Below are 16,022 nucleotides of genomic sequence, written 5' to 3' on the forward strand. Positions count from 1 at the left end.
ATAAAAGTAATCGTTATGCGGAAAAATCGCTATGCGATGCCATCGTTATGCGGGGGTCCACTGTATATACCAACTCTATTTTTCTCATTTTCTTAAGGTATATCAAAGGTACTTGATGAAATCCACTTCTTGGTGTAATGCTATACCAATAAGGACTTACTTCTTTAAGTGTTTATTTACAGTACTACCAAACCTATGCCAGAGAACAGGGAGGCTAGCAGAAAGCCAGAAATGATTATCTTTGGGCGAGTAGGGAAGCTGAAAAACAACTTGAAAAGGACACAGCTGCCAAGACAAAGGCAGCTGAATCTGAAACGACAATAAAACAGTGATAACACTGAGAAAAATGAAGAACTCATAGGAAATGTTCACAAATAAGAAAAGGTTAGTACCAGAGATAGAAGGCTAAACAAAATAACTTGTGTAATTTCCGGGACAAGTGAAAAACATTAAAATCCTCATTAAACACTAGAATGGATAAAAAACAGATCATGCTTACAAACCTTTACAACATGATAGACTAACAAGAAATTATGAATCAGTGATGGGTATTAGTTTGAATAAAGAAAACATGAAGGTATGTGAAACTGATTATAGATCATTTCCAGAGAAATCTCATTGCTGGTGTGACTTCTCAATATGTTTTCTTGCCATGTTTCTATATACACATTGCTCTAATGTGCTTAACATCAGTACATAAATAAGATCTTAAAGATATTAGAACATGGAAATTCCAGTGAACACAGCTATAACAAAATTCCATGGTTAGCTTTCGGTGTAGGGGCTATGCACCATGCTAGAAGAAAATAGCCAGCAACAACAGTAATGCTCTTCCACTCTGCTTATGGTCAAATTATGTTTGTGGATGAATCCCTTTCACAAAAGACCAAGGTTAGCAATGAAGATGTAGCAGGTTATTATCTATCTCATGCTACAAACAGAGGAAACAGAACACAAATAAACAAAAATGAAAAAGAGCTTACTCCATATCATTGTATCCTGGCGTGGTAGATGGTAATGGTGGAGGAGGACCATTCATCATTACTTTATTGGAATACTCTCGCCTGTCTGCTGTCATAACCTGACAAAGAAAAATAAAGGATAAACTACCAGAGGTATATCTCTGCTCCTGTAACTACAAATAGGTAAGCATACTATGTAAAAACTAATGAACTATAAGATCAGTGGTATTCACATAATCCTGCAGAATATGTATGCTGCTTAACAATGTGAACACTAATTGACTTATGTCCATTAATTTTTGGGGAGAAAGATAAAAAAGTAGTGATGGTGAATGTATTTCCATCTTTAGGTCACCACTTCTTAGTGTAAAAGGCTGATGTAATACTAATTCACAAGCCATTTCCCACAAAGGAAGTGACATACTGTATGCAAGAGGGCTTTTTTTTTTACTTTAAAATGCATATAAAAGCCTGCTAACATATTTACACTATCATATATTAAATGAGCAACAGAGCTAGGCCTAAAAAATGCATATACAGTACATACATTACTTAAAATATTTTCATTTTTAGCTTATAGTAAATGGCGAATATATTTACTGTAGAACGTCTGAATAAATGAACAATGGGTATAATTGCAAACCACTGTATAAACAAAACACTGTAAAGTGGGGCCTGCCTGTGTTACCAGCCCTAAGATGAATTTATTTTCATTACAATCTTCAGACTTTTCCATAACCCCCAGGTATAAGTGAGGGGTATAATCTGGTATCACAGACAGGAGTAAATCAGTTTTTTCTGCATCAACAGTCAAAACATGTAATATTTCCATATCTTTTAGGGTAACTGGTGAAGATGTTTAAATGTAAATTGTTTCTCACCATAGAAGCCATAAATTTAAACAAATGGAACTAAATCAGCAGTTTCCTGCACAGCAGTTAACACAGTATTTTCATATTACCTGCATTACAATATAAAGGTTGAAATCAAAGTATGATGACAAAGCACATGCACAATATACATACAGTAATTATAATATCGGACTGCATTAATGCTGTAAATTTGGAAGTCATGGTACTAGTAAGGTAATACGACATCACCATCGATGGACTCTGTCTCTTAGACATGATCAGAACCTATCACTTCCAGAGTAATATAATAAAATAAATAATTAAAAAAAATATATAAATTTTTTAACACACTGGCCATCTCCCACTGAGGCAGAGTGACTCGGAAAAGAAACACTTTCATTATCATTCACTCTATCACTATCTTACTGGAGGCGCATATATACTACAGTTCAGATGCCCCCTCCCTCAGATATCCCCAACTCTCCTTTAGAGTGCAGGCACTGAATTTCCCACATCCAGGACTAAAATCTGGCTAACCAATTTAACCTGAATCCCTTAACAAAATTTTACCTTGCTCACACCTCAACAGCTCGTCAGGTCCCAAAAACTATTTGCCTTCACTCACTCCTACCTAACATGCTCACATGTGCCTGCTGGATGTCCAAGCCCTTTGCACATAAAACTTCCTTTGCCTCCTCCCTCCATTCTTTCGTAGAGTGACCCCTATCCCTGCCTTCCCTCCAGTATTGATTTATACACCCTCCAAGTCATCCTATTTTTCTCCTTCCTCTCTAAATGACCAACTACTTCAACCCCTCCTCATCCCACTAGATAATACTTTTCATAACTCCACACCTCCTAATCTCCAAACTACTAATTTTCTGCATAATATTTACACCACACATTGCCCTCAGACACATCTCCACTAAATGTCTCTTTCAATTTTGCTACTCTATTATATTCTGACACCCTTCTTCTAGTACTTTATTTCAATTTGCTTTTATTGTAGCTATAACTGACAGCTAATATAAAAGAAATATTTTACTATACCTGAATTGTACTCGGCTTGTTAACTCCGCCAATGACGTCAATTTGTCCCATGCCTTTGTTGCGAGGGGGAGGACCCGCTTTGACCCTCTGAGCTAGAGCATCTCTGTATTTGCTATTGTCATTGACTATTGTAACTGGAATGCTGCTATTAGAATTACCAAATGGCTGAAAGAGAAAATTCAACTTACAAAAGATTTCAACTGCTACATTTGTTAATTGAGATTCAGAATTTATTTTTACTCAAAAGCAAGATGCATAAGCTATGGTACCAAATACACTGATATTCTGAATATATGTACTCTAGCCTGAAATTATGAGCAGGTTACTGTATTTCCATTCCAGAAACATTTAATTCACAATATGTAGTCAAATGATCATCAGCCAACAAATGGTGATAAAAACACACTTTCAACAAAGAAATTTTTTCTTAAGCCAATGGGAGGAGTAAGTTGTTAGTAATGGTGATGGTAGCAGACAGATTTAAAACTGTTTTGCTTTAACTGCAATAATGGACAATTCTACATCCGATAGACTTTGTTCAACATTTCTGAATCGATTCACAAAGTGAATTTTGTGTTATACTTGCAATGTCCATTAAATTGAAGTTGGCTAAATCAAGGGTATACTTTCCATGGAACACAAAAACAGTGCAATACAAAGCATATGGGGAGGAGAGGAGCTGCCAGGACTGATCAGATGCTGCCAGGAGAGGTCAGGAAATGTCAGGAGGGGTCAGGTATCAATGGTAGAGATCAGGTGCCTCCAGGACAGGTAAGGAGCTGTTACTGGGAAATCAAGTGATGGATAAACAGGTATAGGATACCGACAAGTTGTGGGGAGAGAGAGAGAGAGAATATGCAATAACTTAGAAAGCTTTTCCAATAAACATGTCCTAAGTTATTGCATTTTGTATCTTTTTCCACAAAAGGTCAAGGGAAGTTGGGTGAAGTGAGGTCCAAGGATTAGCTGTAGTATCTTGTACTTAATATTTTTCTTCAAGATCATCTGTGCAGTGGGTTGAGATGAAATGTACATCCCATTGTACTGATCTATGGTGTTGGTGGAGTAGAGTGGTAGCAGCCTCAACACATCTGCACTTACTTCAAATGATGTCCGTGTTTCCAGTCCATGATCTGTGAATGTGTGTTGCAGTGCACCATGCATGCATTGTGTGTGTCAACTACTTTGCAGTCAAACCTGTATTCTTAAATCAGGTATCTAAATCCCTTGCCATCTCATCTACATAAGGCAATCACAACAAATGTAGAGTATACTGTAGGCTTTCACTATGTCTGTGTTCTTGTTTAGGTTGAGGTATTTCTATGAATTCTTGGCTTGTTTTGATGGAGAGTAACATCAAAGCTATTGTTAGTTTTCCAGAGAAAGTAGGCTTACAGCTACTGCCAAAGATCCTGTGGGAATTAATAACTGTCGCTTGATGGTTATGTCTTCTCTGGGTTTGGAAAGAATATCGGAGCCTTTTTTTTTCCAGAAATGGATGATGTGCAGAGGAAATTTGAGGGCAGAGAAAGCTTTTCTATTTATTTGTTCGTCTAGTGTGAATTCACTGCTATAGACCCAAGTGGCTCATAAGAAAAAGCCTATAACTACTCCTCCTTTACTGACATCACAGCACGAGAAGAAAGGATCACCACTTTTGATGAGGATGTTCAAAAAGGGAAGAGTCATAATCTTCTTCTTCTTCAATGTGGCTGAGTTGATCTCTGAAGTTACTGAGGATGAAGCATCTGGGAATGTTGACCAACATGTCAACATATTTCAGCTAGGAGATTTATTTTTATTTTTTTTATTATCACACTGGCCGATTCCCACCAAGGCAGGGTGGCCCAAAAAAGAAAAACTTTCACCATCATTCACTCCATCACTGTCTTGCCAGAAGGGTGCTTTACACTACAGTTTTTAAACTGCAACATTAACACCCCTCCTTCAGAGTGCAGGCACTGTACTTCCCATCTCCAGGACTCAAGCCCGGCCTGCCGGTTTCCCTGAATCCCTTCATAAATGTTACTTTGCTCACACTCCAACAGCACGTCAAGTATTAAAAACCATTTGTCTCCATTCACTCCTATCAAACACGCTCACGCATGCCTGCTGGAAGTCCAAGCCCCTCGCACACAAAACCTCCTTTACCCCCTCCCTCCAACCCTTCCTAGGAGATTTGGTGGATAATATTGCCAAACTAGTCCCTTTCTAAGTACTATATGTAAATGTTGGCTAAAACTGTACTAAGTGAGGAACTCATGGACATGCCAAATCTGTCCCTATACAAGCCTTCTTCAAAAGATTAGCTAAAGGTGACACACAGTTTGACAAGACCAAGAAAATTCCGTGTGGGAAGAGAAAGGTCAAAGGGTGTGTGGTTTGAATTCCAGAGATAATATATTACTTGGGTGACAGGAACTCTGGAGAACAAGACTATATCAAAACTGGTGAATTTCTTAGTTTTTGAGAGCAATATCATTTAGTAGAGAGGAGGAGGTCAAGTGTTTAATATACAAAGGATTAATGACACCCAAAAACTTGGGTAGGTGTCTGGCTAGGTCTATAAGTTTATGAAGGGACACTGCCAACACTGGAGGTAATAGGTTATTTGACCAGGGGATTCATTAAGTGGCAGCACGCAACAGCACACAGCCAAAAACTTCAGCGATGCATATCTTGAAACAATATACACTAAAACAACAAACATGACTGTCTCCAAACACTTTACAACAACAGTACATGGGAAAATGACACTATACTTGACATCACTACCTGATCAATAACTCGCTAACACTAAAACCGATGTCCATAGCTTTGACCTGAAATTCTATAATGATATTCAAAAACATGGACAACATACTGATTTTGTTACAAGCAAACACAGGCACCCTGATAGTGAAGCAATAAAGGATACATACAAGGAATACTCATCATTGTCTTGCAAGGAAAAAAAAAAAAACTTTCTCTCAAAGCATTACACTGATGCTCTTAGCAATATGGCCAGAAATACAAACATCAGTCACATCAACATACAGAGGAGAAGCTGTCACACTCAAGAGCAGCAAATATCAAACCAAGATGTTGTAACTACTCACTCACCCAAACACCTACAAAATAATCTCTCCAAAAACTTAACGAGGATACCAAAACAGGGAAGATCCTATCACATGCACTGCAAGGCAAGAAAGCCTCACCAACCAGTAATGCCAGACCTGCTTGCATCTATGGGCTCCACAAACCCATCAACTGGCTGGCCTTCTAGTCAGACACCTATTCAAGTATTGGGTATTTTATGACAAAGTAACGGAAGAGAGACAGGAGAGAGGAGGTTGGGTGGACTGGATTTTCTTAGACAGCAAGAAAGCATTTGATATTTTACCCCACATGAAACTGAGGCAAAAGCTTGAGAAGCAGGCAGGAATAACTGGAAACATACTCTGGTGGATCAAGGAGCACCTTAGGGAAAGGAAGCAAAGTGTGAATATCCAGGAAGATGTCAGAATGGGGAAAAGTAACAAGCAGTGTACCACAAGGATAAGTATTAGGAATAGTGCTGTTTTTGGATTATGTGAACAAAATACCACATGGAAATGAGTCAGATGTATCTCTATTTGCTGATAATGTAAAACTAGTGAGGAGATACAAACAGATCAGGATGGGGAAAGGCTGAAAAGGATCTGGACAAACTGAAGAGTTGGTCATGTAAGTAATTACTTGAATTCAACCCCAGGAAATGAAACGTTATGAAGACTGGGGAAGGGGCCAGAAAACTGGACAGAGTATAGACTTGGGGGGGATTGAGGAAGCAGACCTCATTCAGAAAGAAGGACCTGGGAATACTGCCAGTGGCACATATCAAGTGAATAACCTCTGCAGCCAAGGCTCACCTAGCAAATCTAAGAGTGACCTTCAGGAATCTCAACAGTGTGTCATTCCAGGTGCTTTATACAACATATGTCATCTTGGGAGTATACAGCACTAGTATGGAACCCACACCTTAGGAAGCACGCTAAGAAACTAGACAAAATGCCAAAGTATGCAACGAGTCTAGTTCCCGAGCTAAGGGGTATGAGCTACAAGGAAAGGCTAAAGGAATTGAATCTAATGACCCTGGAGGACAGAAGGACCACGAAATACGCGATAAGAACATACAAAATACTCAAGAGAATAGACAGGGCACACAATTCCTGGGTGAGATAGATATGTTTATGTTGTTTTGCTCATTGTATCAAAACTTCAGAGCCAACTCAACCAAGTAGAACCTCCAACTGAATTCATTTTGGGAGAGAGGAATGATTCTCTACTCATCGAGAGTGGCTATTGTTTCAAGATCAAACTCTATGGAAAACCAGTTACCAAGGATGACCTGATCCATTTCTTCTCACATCACAATACCAGAACTAAAACAGCAATACAATAATTAGAGGAGTTTTCTTACGTGCTCTCCAAATCTGAAACAGCAAATTTTTTTTTTTTTCAACAAACCGGCCGTATCTCACCGAGGCGGGGTGGCCCAAAAAGAAAAACAAAAGTTTTTCTTTTCAAATTTAGTAACTTATACAGGAGAAGGGGTTACTAGCCCCTTGCTCCCGGCATTTTAGTCGCCTCTTACAACACGCATGGCTTACGGAGGAAGAATTCTGTTCCACTTCCCCATGGAGATAAGAGGAAATAAACAAGAACAAGAACTAGAAAGAAAATAGCAGAAAACCCAGAGGGGTATGTATATACATGCTTGTACATGTATGTGTAGTGTGACCTAAGTGTAAGCAGAAGTAGCAAGACATACCTGAAATCTTGCATGTTTATGAGACAGAAAAAAGGACACCAGCAATCCTACCATCATGTAAAACAATTACAGGCTTTCGTTTTACACTTACTTGGCAGGACGGTAGTACCTCCTTGGGCGGTTGCTGTCTACCAACCTACTACCTAGGACAGCAAATTTGTACTAGATAAATATACTGTACATAAAAAAATAAGAGCTTTTTCTAACGGCAGGTTTCCTTTGAACATCACCCACTCCTGCAAAAATAAAGCCTCCAATACTTTCTCCCTATTCAAAGAAGATACAACTACTAGACCCACAACAGTGGCCATAACCTCCTCTTCCCTACTCTAGAGCCAATTTGAGCATACATTCTCCCCCAAATTGGAGAAGTCACTAAAACACCTCAATCCAACAAGAAAACAGGCACAGTAAGAGTCAATAGTATACAATGCAGTGGTTGTGATTGCTTTTATGCAGGTGAGATAGGAAGGGATTAGATACCAGGCTGGAACACAAATATGCATACAGAATAGTCAACACATGTAAATATGTAGTGTACTGCAGCACACATTCCCATACGGTTGGAAACAAGCACATCTTATTTGCAAAGAAAACAACAGGCTCAAAAACATGAGTCTTAAGGCTACCATCATTCACCTGGCCAAACCAAAAAACAAAATGGAGAGAAATACATTTTGTTTAAACCCACTGCACATAAATTATTGAATTAACACGGTAAAGATCTAGATACCACGACTTAACTCTTCGTCCTCACCTCAGCCCAGCATCACCTGAGTAAGTATAACAACACCTGATCTGTCCTCGTGGCACCTGACTTTCCCTGGCAGCATCTGACATTGACTCAGCAGCAGCTCACGTCTTCAGTGTGCCACATATACCACAGTTTTTATGTATTCTATGTACTTGATAAGGTCCCCAGTGGGTGAGGCTTCTTTGCTGAAAGTTTCTTTTAAGCAACAGTACTCATTATCCACATACAAAAATTACGGTTATTGTTGGCTAACCTTTGTAACACTGATACCAAGACCAGATAACCCAGCACCCGACTCTGTGATCCTCATCCTCTTCTGACGCTCACAATACTTGAACCAGGTCTCCTCATTAAAGCCATAATTGAAATAGTCTGAAATGTCAGCTCCAGGTTTTCTGAAAGAAAATTATGTTCTTAATAATTTTACCATCTACACTGCTAATTCTCATAGCAGTAGCAAACAAATTCTACACATACATTCACTTAATAGATATACAATAAGCCAAGTGCACAGACTAAGAAAATATCATTACCATGGCTATAAAGATGTGTGTTGTTTCTATTACAACTGTAATGTATTTATGTTTCTGGAGATCATAACCACAATGGGCCAGTCTCAGACCAGTCCTCCTAAACTGGAAATTAAACACAACAAATTCAAGAACTATTAAGAAATACACAAAAAAGTGTATATATACTGAATGCTAGCATAAGTGTGTAAGACTTTCTGTATGCCTATTTGTAAAGTAACTTAACCCTTTCAGGGTCCGTCCCGTAGATCTACGGCTTTACGTTCAGGGTCCAAACCGTAGATCTACGCCATGAGCTCAGCTCCCTCTGATAAACTGTGAGTGGTACATTTGGGCCTAGATATGAGAGAATACATCTATGTGGTATGTGTGCACCACATAAAACAGATCCTGCAGCACACTGTGTATAATGAGAGAAAAAAAATGAAATCATGATTTTTCGATTAAAACAGCAACTTTGCAGTGTTTTTTCGTATGTTTTTTATAGTTGTATTTGCGATTTCTTGGTCTCATTTGATAGAATGGAAGACATATTACAGAAATAGAGATGATTTTGATTGGTTTTAGCATTGGAAATGGCTTGAAACTGAGCTCAAAGTAGCGGAAATGTTAAATTTTTGCCGATATTCAAGAGTAAACAAACGACCTCAAAAGTCTAATACACGTCAGCTGGTGGGTCTAATAAACATTCACAAATATGGTGATGATATTTATACAATTATTACAGTATTGCATAACAGTAAATCTTCTATTTTTTGGTGTGAATAAAAATTCATTGTGAATAAAAAATCAAAATGGAATTTATTTGTAAAGCCTCAAAACATAACTAATGAACAGAGGAAATGTTAGTTTAGTGCCAGGAATGCCTACATTGTTCATTCTGGACCCTATTTTGAAATTGGAATATTTTGAACTTTGTGTTAAATTGGCCAAATTAACAATTTCCGATCACTTTATTTTGTAGTTGAAACAGTTGACTTGGCGATTTCTTGTGCTCAATCGATAGAATAGAAGTAATACTAGTGAAATAGCTAAGAATTTGGTTGATTGGAATAATGTAATTGGCCTAAACAGGTAGATATAATGGGTGGGAATATCAGAATGTGAAAATAAACCATATTTCATTCAAACAGTTAAATGTTTCCAGAGAATTCAAAATAGGCAGTTGGGAAATTATCCTGAAAACTGATATACAAATCTGAATGAATATTGGCAGGAATACTGGGCTAGAAACAAAGAGTAAATGACTATATTACAGAGACCTTTTCTTCTAATCATGCTTGTAAATACAATACTGGTGTATCTTAGCCTAGAACTTTTCTAGTCATACTTGTAAATACAGTACTGGTGAATCTCAACCTACATTCAATTTTACTATATCAATTTTCTTACATGGTTCTCATTGTCAATTTCTTAACACTTCCTATAAAACTACAAAAACTATTGTGTTGTCTTTCAGGTTAAGTTACACAACCCTATAAAAACAAATTTAGCAACAAATAACCAAATTAAAAATGCAGCCAAGAAATATCTGACAATGTGGTGGGTGAGCAGAGACAGAACCATTGAAATCTGCCCAAGCATCACTACTGAGGTGAGAATGGGTTGGTAGCTGCAAGAGGACATCATTACCTCAGCAACTTTAAAATTAATGAAATTTGGTGGGAATACTGGTCTAATGGCTAAGAATAAATAGTGCCATTATGTTTAAATTTTGGAAAAAGTATAATCAAGACTACTGATTCCTTGGAAAGAAAGACAAGATAAAATAACTGATATTTTTACCAGAAATCAAATGTGAATTAAAAAATGTACATGTGCTAACAAACTAAAACTTGTGGGCATGTCTTATTAATTATTATTATTATTATTATTATCACACTGGCCGATTCCCACCAAGGCAGGGTGGCCCGAAAAAGAAAAACTTTCACCATCATTCACTCCATCACTGTCTTGCCAGAAGGGTGCTTTACACTACAGTTTTTAAACTGCAACATTAACACCCCTCCTTCAGAGTGCAGGCACTGTACTTCCCATCTCCAGGACTCAAGTCCGGCCTGCCGGTTTCCCTGAACCCCTTCATAAATGCTACTTTGCTCACACTCCAACAGCACGTCAAGTATTAAAAACCATTTGTCTCCATTCACTCCTATCAAACACGCTCATGGATGCCTGCTGGAAGTCCAAGCCCCTCGCACACAAAACCTCCTTTACCCCCTCCCTCCAACCTTTCCTAGGCCGACCCCTACCCCGCCTTCCTTCCACTACAGATTGATACACTCTTGAAGTCACTCTGTTTCGCTCCATTCTCTCTACATGTCCGAACCACCTCAACAACCCTTCCTCAGCCCTCTGGACAACAGTTTTGGTAATCCCACACCTCCTCCTAACTTCCAAACTACGAAATCTCTGCATTATATTCACACCACACATTGCCCTCAGACATGACATCTCCACTGCCTCCAGCCTTCTCCTTGCTGCAACATTCATCACCCGTGCTTCACACCCATATAAGAGCGTTGGTAAAACTATACTCTCATACATTCCCCTCTTTGCCTCCAAGGACAAAGTTCTTTGTCTCCACAGACTCCTAAGTGCACCATTCACCCTTTTCCCCTCATCAATTCTATGATTCACCTCATCTTTCATAGACCCATCCGCTGACACGTCCACTCCCAAATATCTGAATACATTCACCTCCTCCATACTCTCTCCCTCCAATCTGATATCCAATCTTTCATCACCTAATCTTTTTGTTATCCTCATAACCTTACTCTTTCCTGTATTCATTTTTAATTTTCTTCTTTTGCAAACCCTACCAAATTCGTCCACCAATCTCTGCAACTTCTCTTCAGAATCTCCCAAGAGCAGTGTCATCAGCAAAGAGCAACTGTGACAACTCCCACTTTATGTGTGATTCTTTATCTTTTAACTCCATGCCTTTTGCCAAGACCCTCGCATTTACTTCTCTTACAACCCCATCTATAAATATATTAAACAACCATGGTGACATCACACATCCTTGTCTAAGGCCTACTTTTACTGGGAAATAATTTCCCTCTTTCCTACATACTCTAACTTGAGCCTCACTATCCTCATAAAAACTCTTCACTGCTTTCAGTAACCTACCTCCTACACCATACACCTGCAACATCTGCCACATTGCCCCCCTATCCACCCTTTTCCAAATCCATAAATGCCACAAAGACCTCTTTAGCCTTATCTAAATACTGTTCACTTACATGTTTCACTGTAAACACCTGGTCCACACACCCCCTACCTTTCCTAAAGCCTCCTTGTTCATCTGCTATCCTATTCTCCGTCTTACTCTTAATTCTTTCAATAATAACTCTACCATACACTTTACCAGGTATACTCAACAGACTTATCCCCCTATAATTTTTGCACTCTCTTTTATCCCCTTTGCCTTTATACAAAGGAACTATGCATGCTCTCTGCCAATCCCTAGGTACCTTACCCTCTTCCATACATTTATTAAATAATGACCATTTTGCCAAAACAAGCCATGTGTGTGCAAATGTGCAATTTTTTTTTCTATACTGTAGCTGAAAGAAAATAAAATTTCATCACAAAATTTTTATAGCACTGTATTCTGCCATGTCAAATAATAGTATAATACTAAATTTAAGCTGCCCTGTTCACATCTATTTTCTTTCATCCAGATTAATATTGCATCTACATCTTTATAAAAAAAAAAAAAAAACTCTTACTCTCTTATAGGCATTCAAAAAATCCGTTGTTACATCTATGTCCAAAAAAAATTCTGATCAAATTCAGAGAGTGGAGACAAGTGGTTTTCGAAATGTGATGTACCTTGTGTGAGCAAGGTAAGATTTATGAAGGAATTCAGAAAAATCTGTTAGCAGGACTAGTTTTGTAGGTGGGAAGTAGTTGCAAATGGTATGGTGATACTGACAAACTGTTGAAAAGGACACTTGTGTACAGTTCAGGATTTATATAAAAGGGAATATTTCCCCACAAGTAACTTCATTAGTCCAAATGACTGTTGAAGAGTTGATGAAGCTACTCATGGCAAAATGTTTCCTTTAAGAAATGTCCTGAACTGTACACAAGTGTTCTTTTCCATAGTGGGAAGTAGTTCCCACACTCTGAAGGATGGGTGGGGATGCTGTGCTCAAGAATGTAATTTAAACTCTCATGTCTGTATACTTCTGGAAAAATGTACAGTTCAACAAAAAATAAAGAAAATGACAAGACAATATGGAGTGGATATGAACTGGCAAGGTGTGACAGTGAATAAAGATCAATGCTAAGTTGCAGACCAGAATATCAGAAGTAAATATTACAGTACATGCTTAGATTTACCTCCAAGGTTTATCCTCCAAGTCAGCAAGATTAAATTCAGTGATAGGTACTCCATTAATTTTTCCTGGAGAATTAAAATCATCATCCTTCAATCCTGTGGTTGGTGCAGCCTGTCAAGTGATAATGATATTAGAGAAATTTTTTCCAAAGAGTTCTGGTCTAACATCGAAAATACTTAACGAGATTTAGGATGACAGTAAAATCATGAACAAAAAAGAATTTGATACAAGATACAACCAGAATATATTTTTAAAATAATTCAATGCTACAAAAAATTATTGTGAAGGCTTAGCTTTTAGCCAACTACTACTTGTAAACCTCATATGATAGCAATTCTACAGAAGATAAAATAATGATATCATTCTAATTTGTTGTGGGAGAGAAGTCTTTTGCTCTCTGTCCAAGTACTGTACAGTATTTGTACCAATTTATATTGTATATTCCAAGTGGGCAATGTTGGGCCAAAAATTTGAAAAAATCTTAATTTAATTAATATAACTAATTAAGGGGTAAGGGAGGTTTTGTGGGCGAGGGGCTTGGACTTCCAGCAGGCGTGCGTGAGCGTGTTCGATAGGAGTGAATGGAGACGAATGGCATTTGGGACCTGACGATCTGTTGGAGTGTGAGCAGGGTAATATTTAGTGAAGGGATTTAGGGAAACTGGTTATTTTTATATAGCCAGACTTGAGTCCTGGAAATGGGAAGTACAATGCCTGCACTCTAAAGGAGGGGTTCGGGATATTGGCAGTTTGGAGGGGTATATTGTGTATCTTTATACGTATATACTTCTAAGCTGTTGTGTTCTGAGCACCTCTGCAAAAACAGTGATTATGTGTGAGTGAGGTGAAAGAGTTGAATGATGATGAAAGTATTTTCTTTTTGGAGATTTTCTGTCTTTCTGGGTCACCCTGCTTCGGTGGGAGACAGCTAACTTGTAAAAAAAAATAAAATAAAATAAAAATATATAATATTTAGAGAGGAAGGTACATAGGGATTGGCATAGAGCATGTATAATTCCTTTATATAATGGGAAAGGGAACAAGAGAGATTGTAAAAATTATAGGGGAATAAGTTTACTGATGAATGATGATGAAAGTATTTTTCTTTCTTTTTGGGTCACCCTGCCTAGGTGGGAAATGACTGATGTGTTAAAAAAACAAGTTTACTGAGTATACCAGGTAAAGTGTATGGCAGGGTTATTAGTGAAAGAATTAGAGGTAAGACAGAGAGCACAACTGCAAATGAGCAAGGAGGCTTTAGAATGGGTAGGGGTTGTGTAGATCAAGTGTTTACATTGAAGCATATATGTGAACAGTATTTTGATAAAGGTAGGGAAGTTTTCATTGCAATTATGGATTTAGAAAAGGCATATGATAGAGTGGATAGGGAAGCAATGAGGCAGAAGTTGCAAGTGTATGGAACAGGTAGCAAGTTACCAAATGCTGTAAAGAGTTTTTATGAGGATAGTGAGGTGCAAGTTAGGGTGTGTAGGAGAGAGGGAAATTACTTCGCAGTAAAAGTAGGTCTTAGACAGGGATGTGTAATGTTACCACGGTTGTTTAACATATTTACAGATGGGGCTGTAAAAGAAGTAAATGCAAGGGTGTTGGGGAGAGGGGTGGGATTAAATTATGGGGAATCAAATACAAAATGGGAGTTGACACAGCTACTTATTGCTGATGATACTGTGCTTTTGGGGGATTCTAAAGAAAAGTTGCAAAAGTTAGTGGACAAGTTTTGGAGGGTGTGTAAAGGTAGAAAGTTGAAAGTAAATATAGATAAGAGTAAGGTGATGAGGTTATTTTTATATAGCCGGACTCAAGTCAGGCTATATAAAAATAACTGGTTTCCCTGAATCCCTTCACTAAATATTACCCTGCTCACACTCCAACAGCACGTCAGGTCCAAAATACCATTCATCTCCATTCACTCCTATCTAACACGCTCACGCACACTTGCTGGAAATCCAAGCCCCTCTCCCACAAAACCTCCTTTACCTCCCTCCCTCCAACCTTTTTGAGGACGACCCCTACCCCGCCTTCCTTCCCCTACAGATTTACATGCTCTCCATGTCATTCTACTTTGATCCATTCTCTCCAAATGACCAAACCACCTCAACAACCCCTCTTCAGCCCTCTGACTAATACTTTTATTAGCTCCACACCTTCTCCTAATTCCCACACTCTGAATTTTCTGCATAATATTTACACCACACAATGCCTTAGATATGACATCTCCACTGCCTCCTCACTGCAGCATTTACAACCCAAGCTTCACACCCATATAAGTGTGTTGGTACCACTATCATATATTCCCTTCTTTGCCTCCATAGATAACATTTTTTTACTTTGTCTCCACATATATCTCAATGTAGGTAGTAGGTTGGTAGACGGCAACCGCCCAGGGAAGTACTACCGTCCTGCCAAGCGAGTGTAAAATGGAATCCTGTAATTGTTTTACATGATGGTAGGATTGCTGGTGTCTTTTTTCTGTCTCTTAAACATGCAAGATTTCAGATACATCTTGCTACTTCTACTTACACTTATGTCACACTACACATACATGTACAAGCATATACAGGAGGGCCCCGCTTTACGGCGTTCCGCTTTACGGCGTTCCGCTAATACGGACATTTCAAATTATGACCAAAACTCACTATACGGCTCCCCCCACCTGACTTTCTAATACGGTCACCGTGCCCCACCCTGTTTGTTTACATTCTCCATGAGCTCAGTA

The 16,022-nt window shown here is 38.5% G+C and overlaps 1 protein-coding gene across 2 annotated transcripts in view; it reads right to left on the minus strand.

The window, feature by feature from the left end:
- Fip1 (Factor interacting with poly(A) polymerase 1) overlaps window positions 1-16,022 on the minus strand; it is a 71,037-nt gene that overhangs the window by 29,990 nt on the left and 25,025 nt on the right. For both annotated transcript variants that reach the window (XM_070090157.1, XM_070090156.1), the window contains exons 4-7: window positions 13,287-13,396; window positions 8,663-8,804; window positions 2,864-3,028; window positions 984-1,081 (exon numbers count right to left, since the gene is read on the minus strand). In XM_070090157.1, coding sequence (XP_069946258.1) covers window positions 984-1,081; window positions 2,864-3,028; window positions 8,663-8,804; window positions 13,287-13,396 — 515 coding nt within the window. The remainder of the gene's footprint in view (window positions 1-983; window positions 1,082-2,863; window positions 3,029-8,662; window positions 8,805-13,286; window positions 13,397-16,022) is intronic.

This window comes from Cherax quadricarinatus, chromosome 31 (assembly GCF_038502225.1).
Source record: "Cherax quadricarinatus isolate ZL_2023a chromosome 31, ASM3850222v1, whole genome shotgun sequence".
NCBI classification, from domain to species: Eukaryota; Metazoa; Arthropoda; class Malacostraca; order Decapoda; family Parastacidae; genus Cherax; species Cherax quadricarinatus.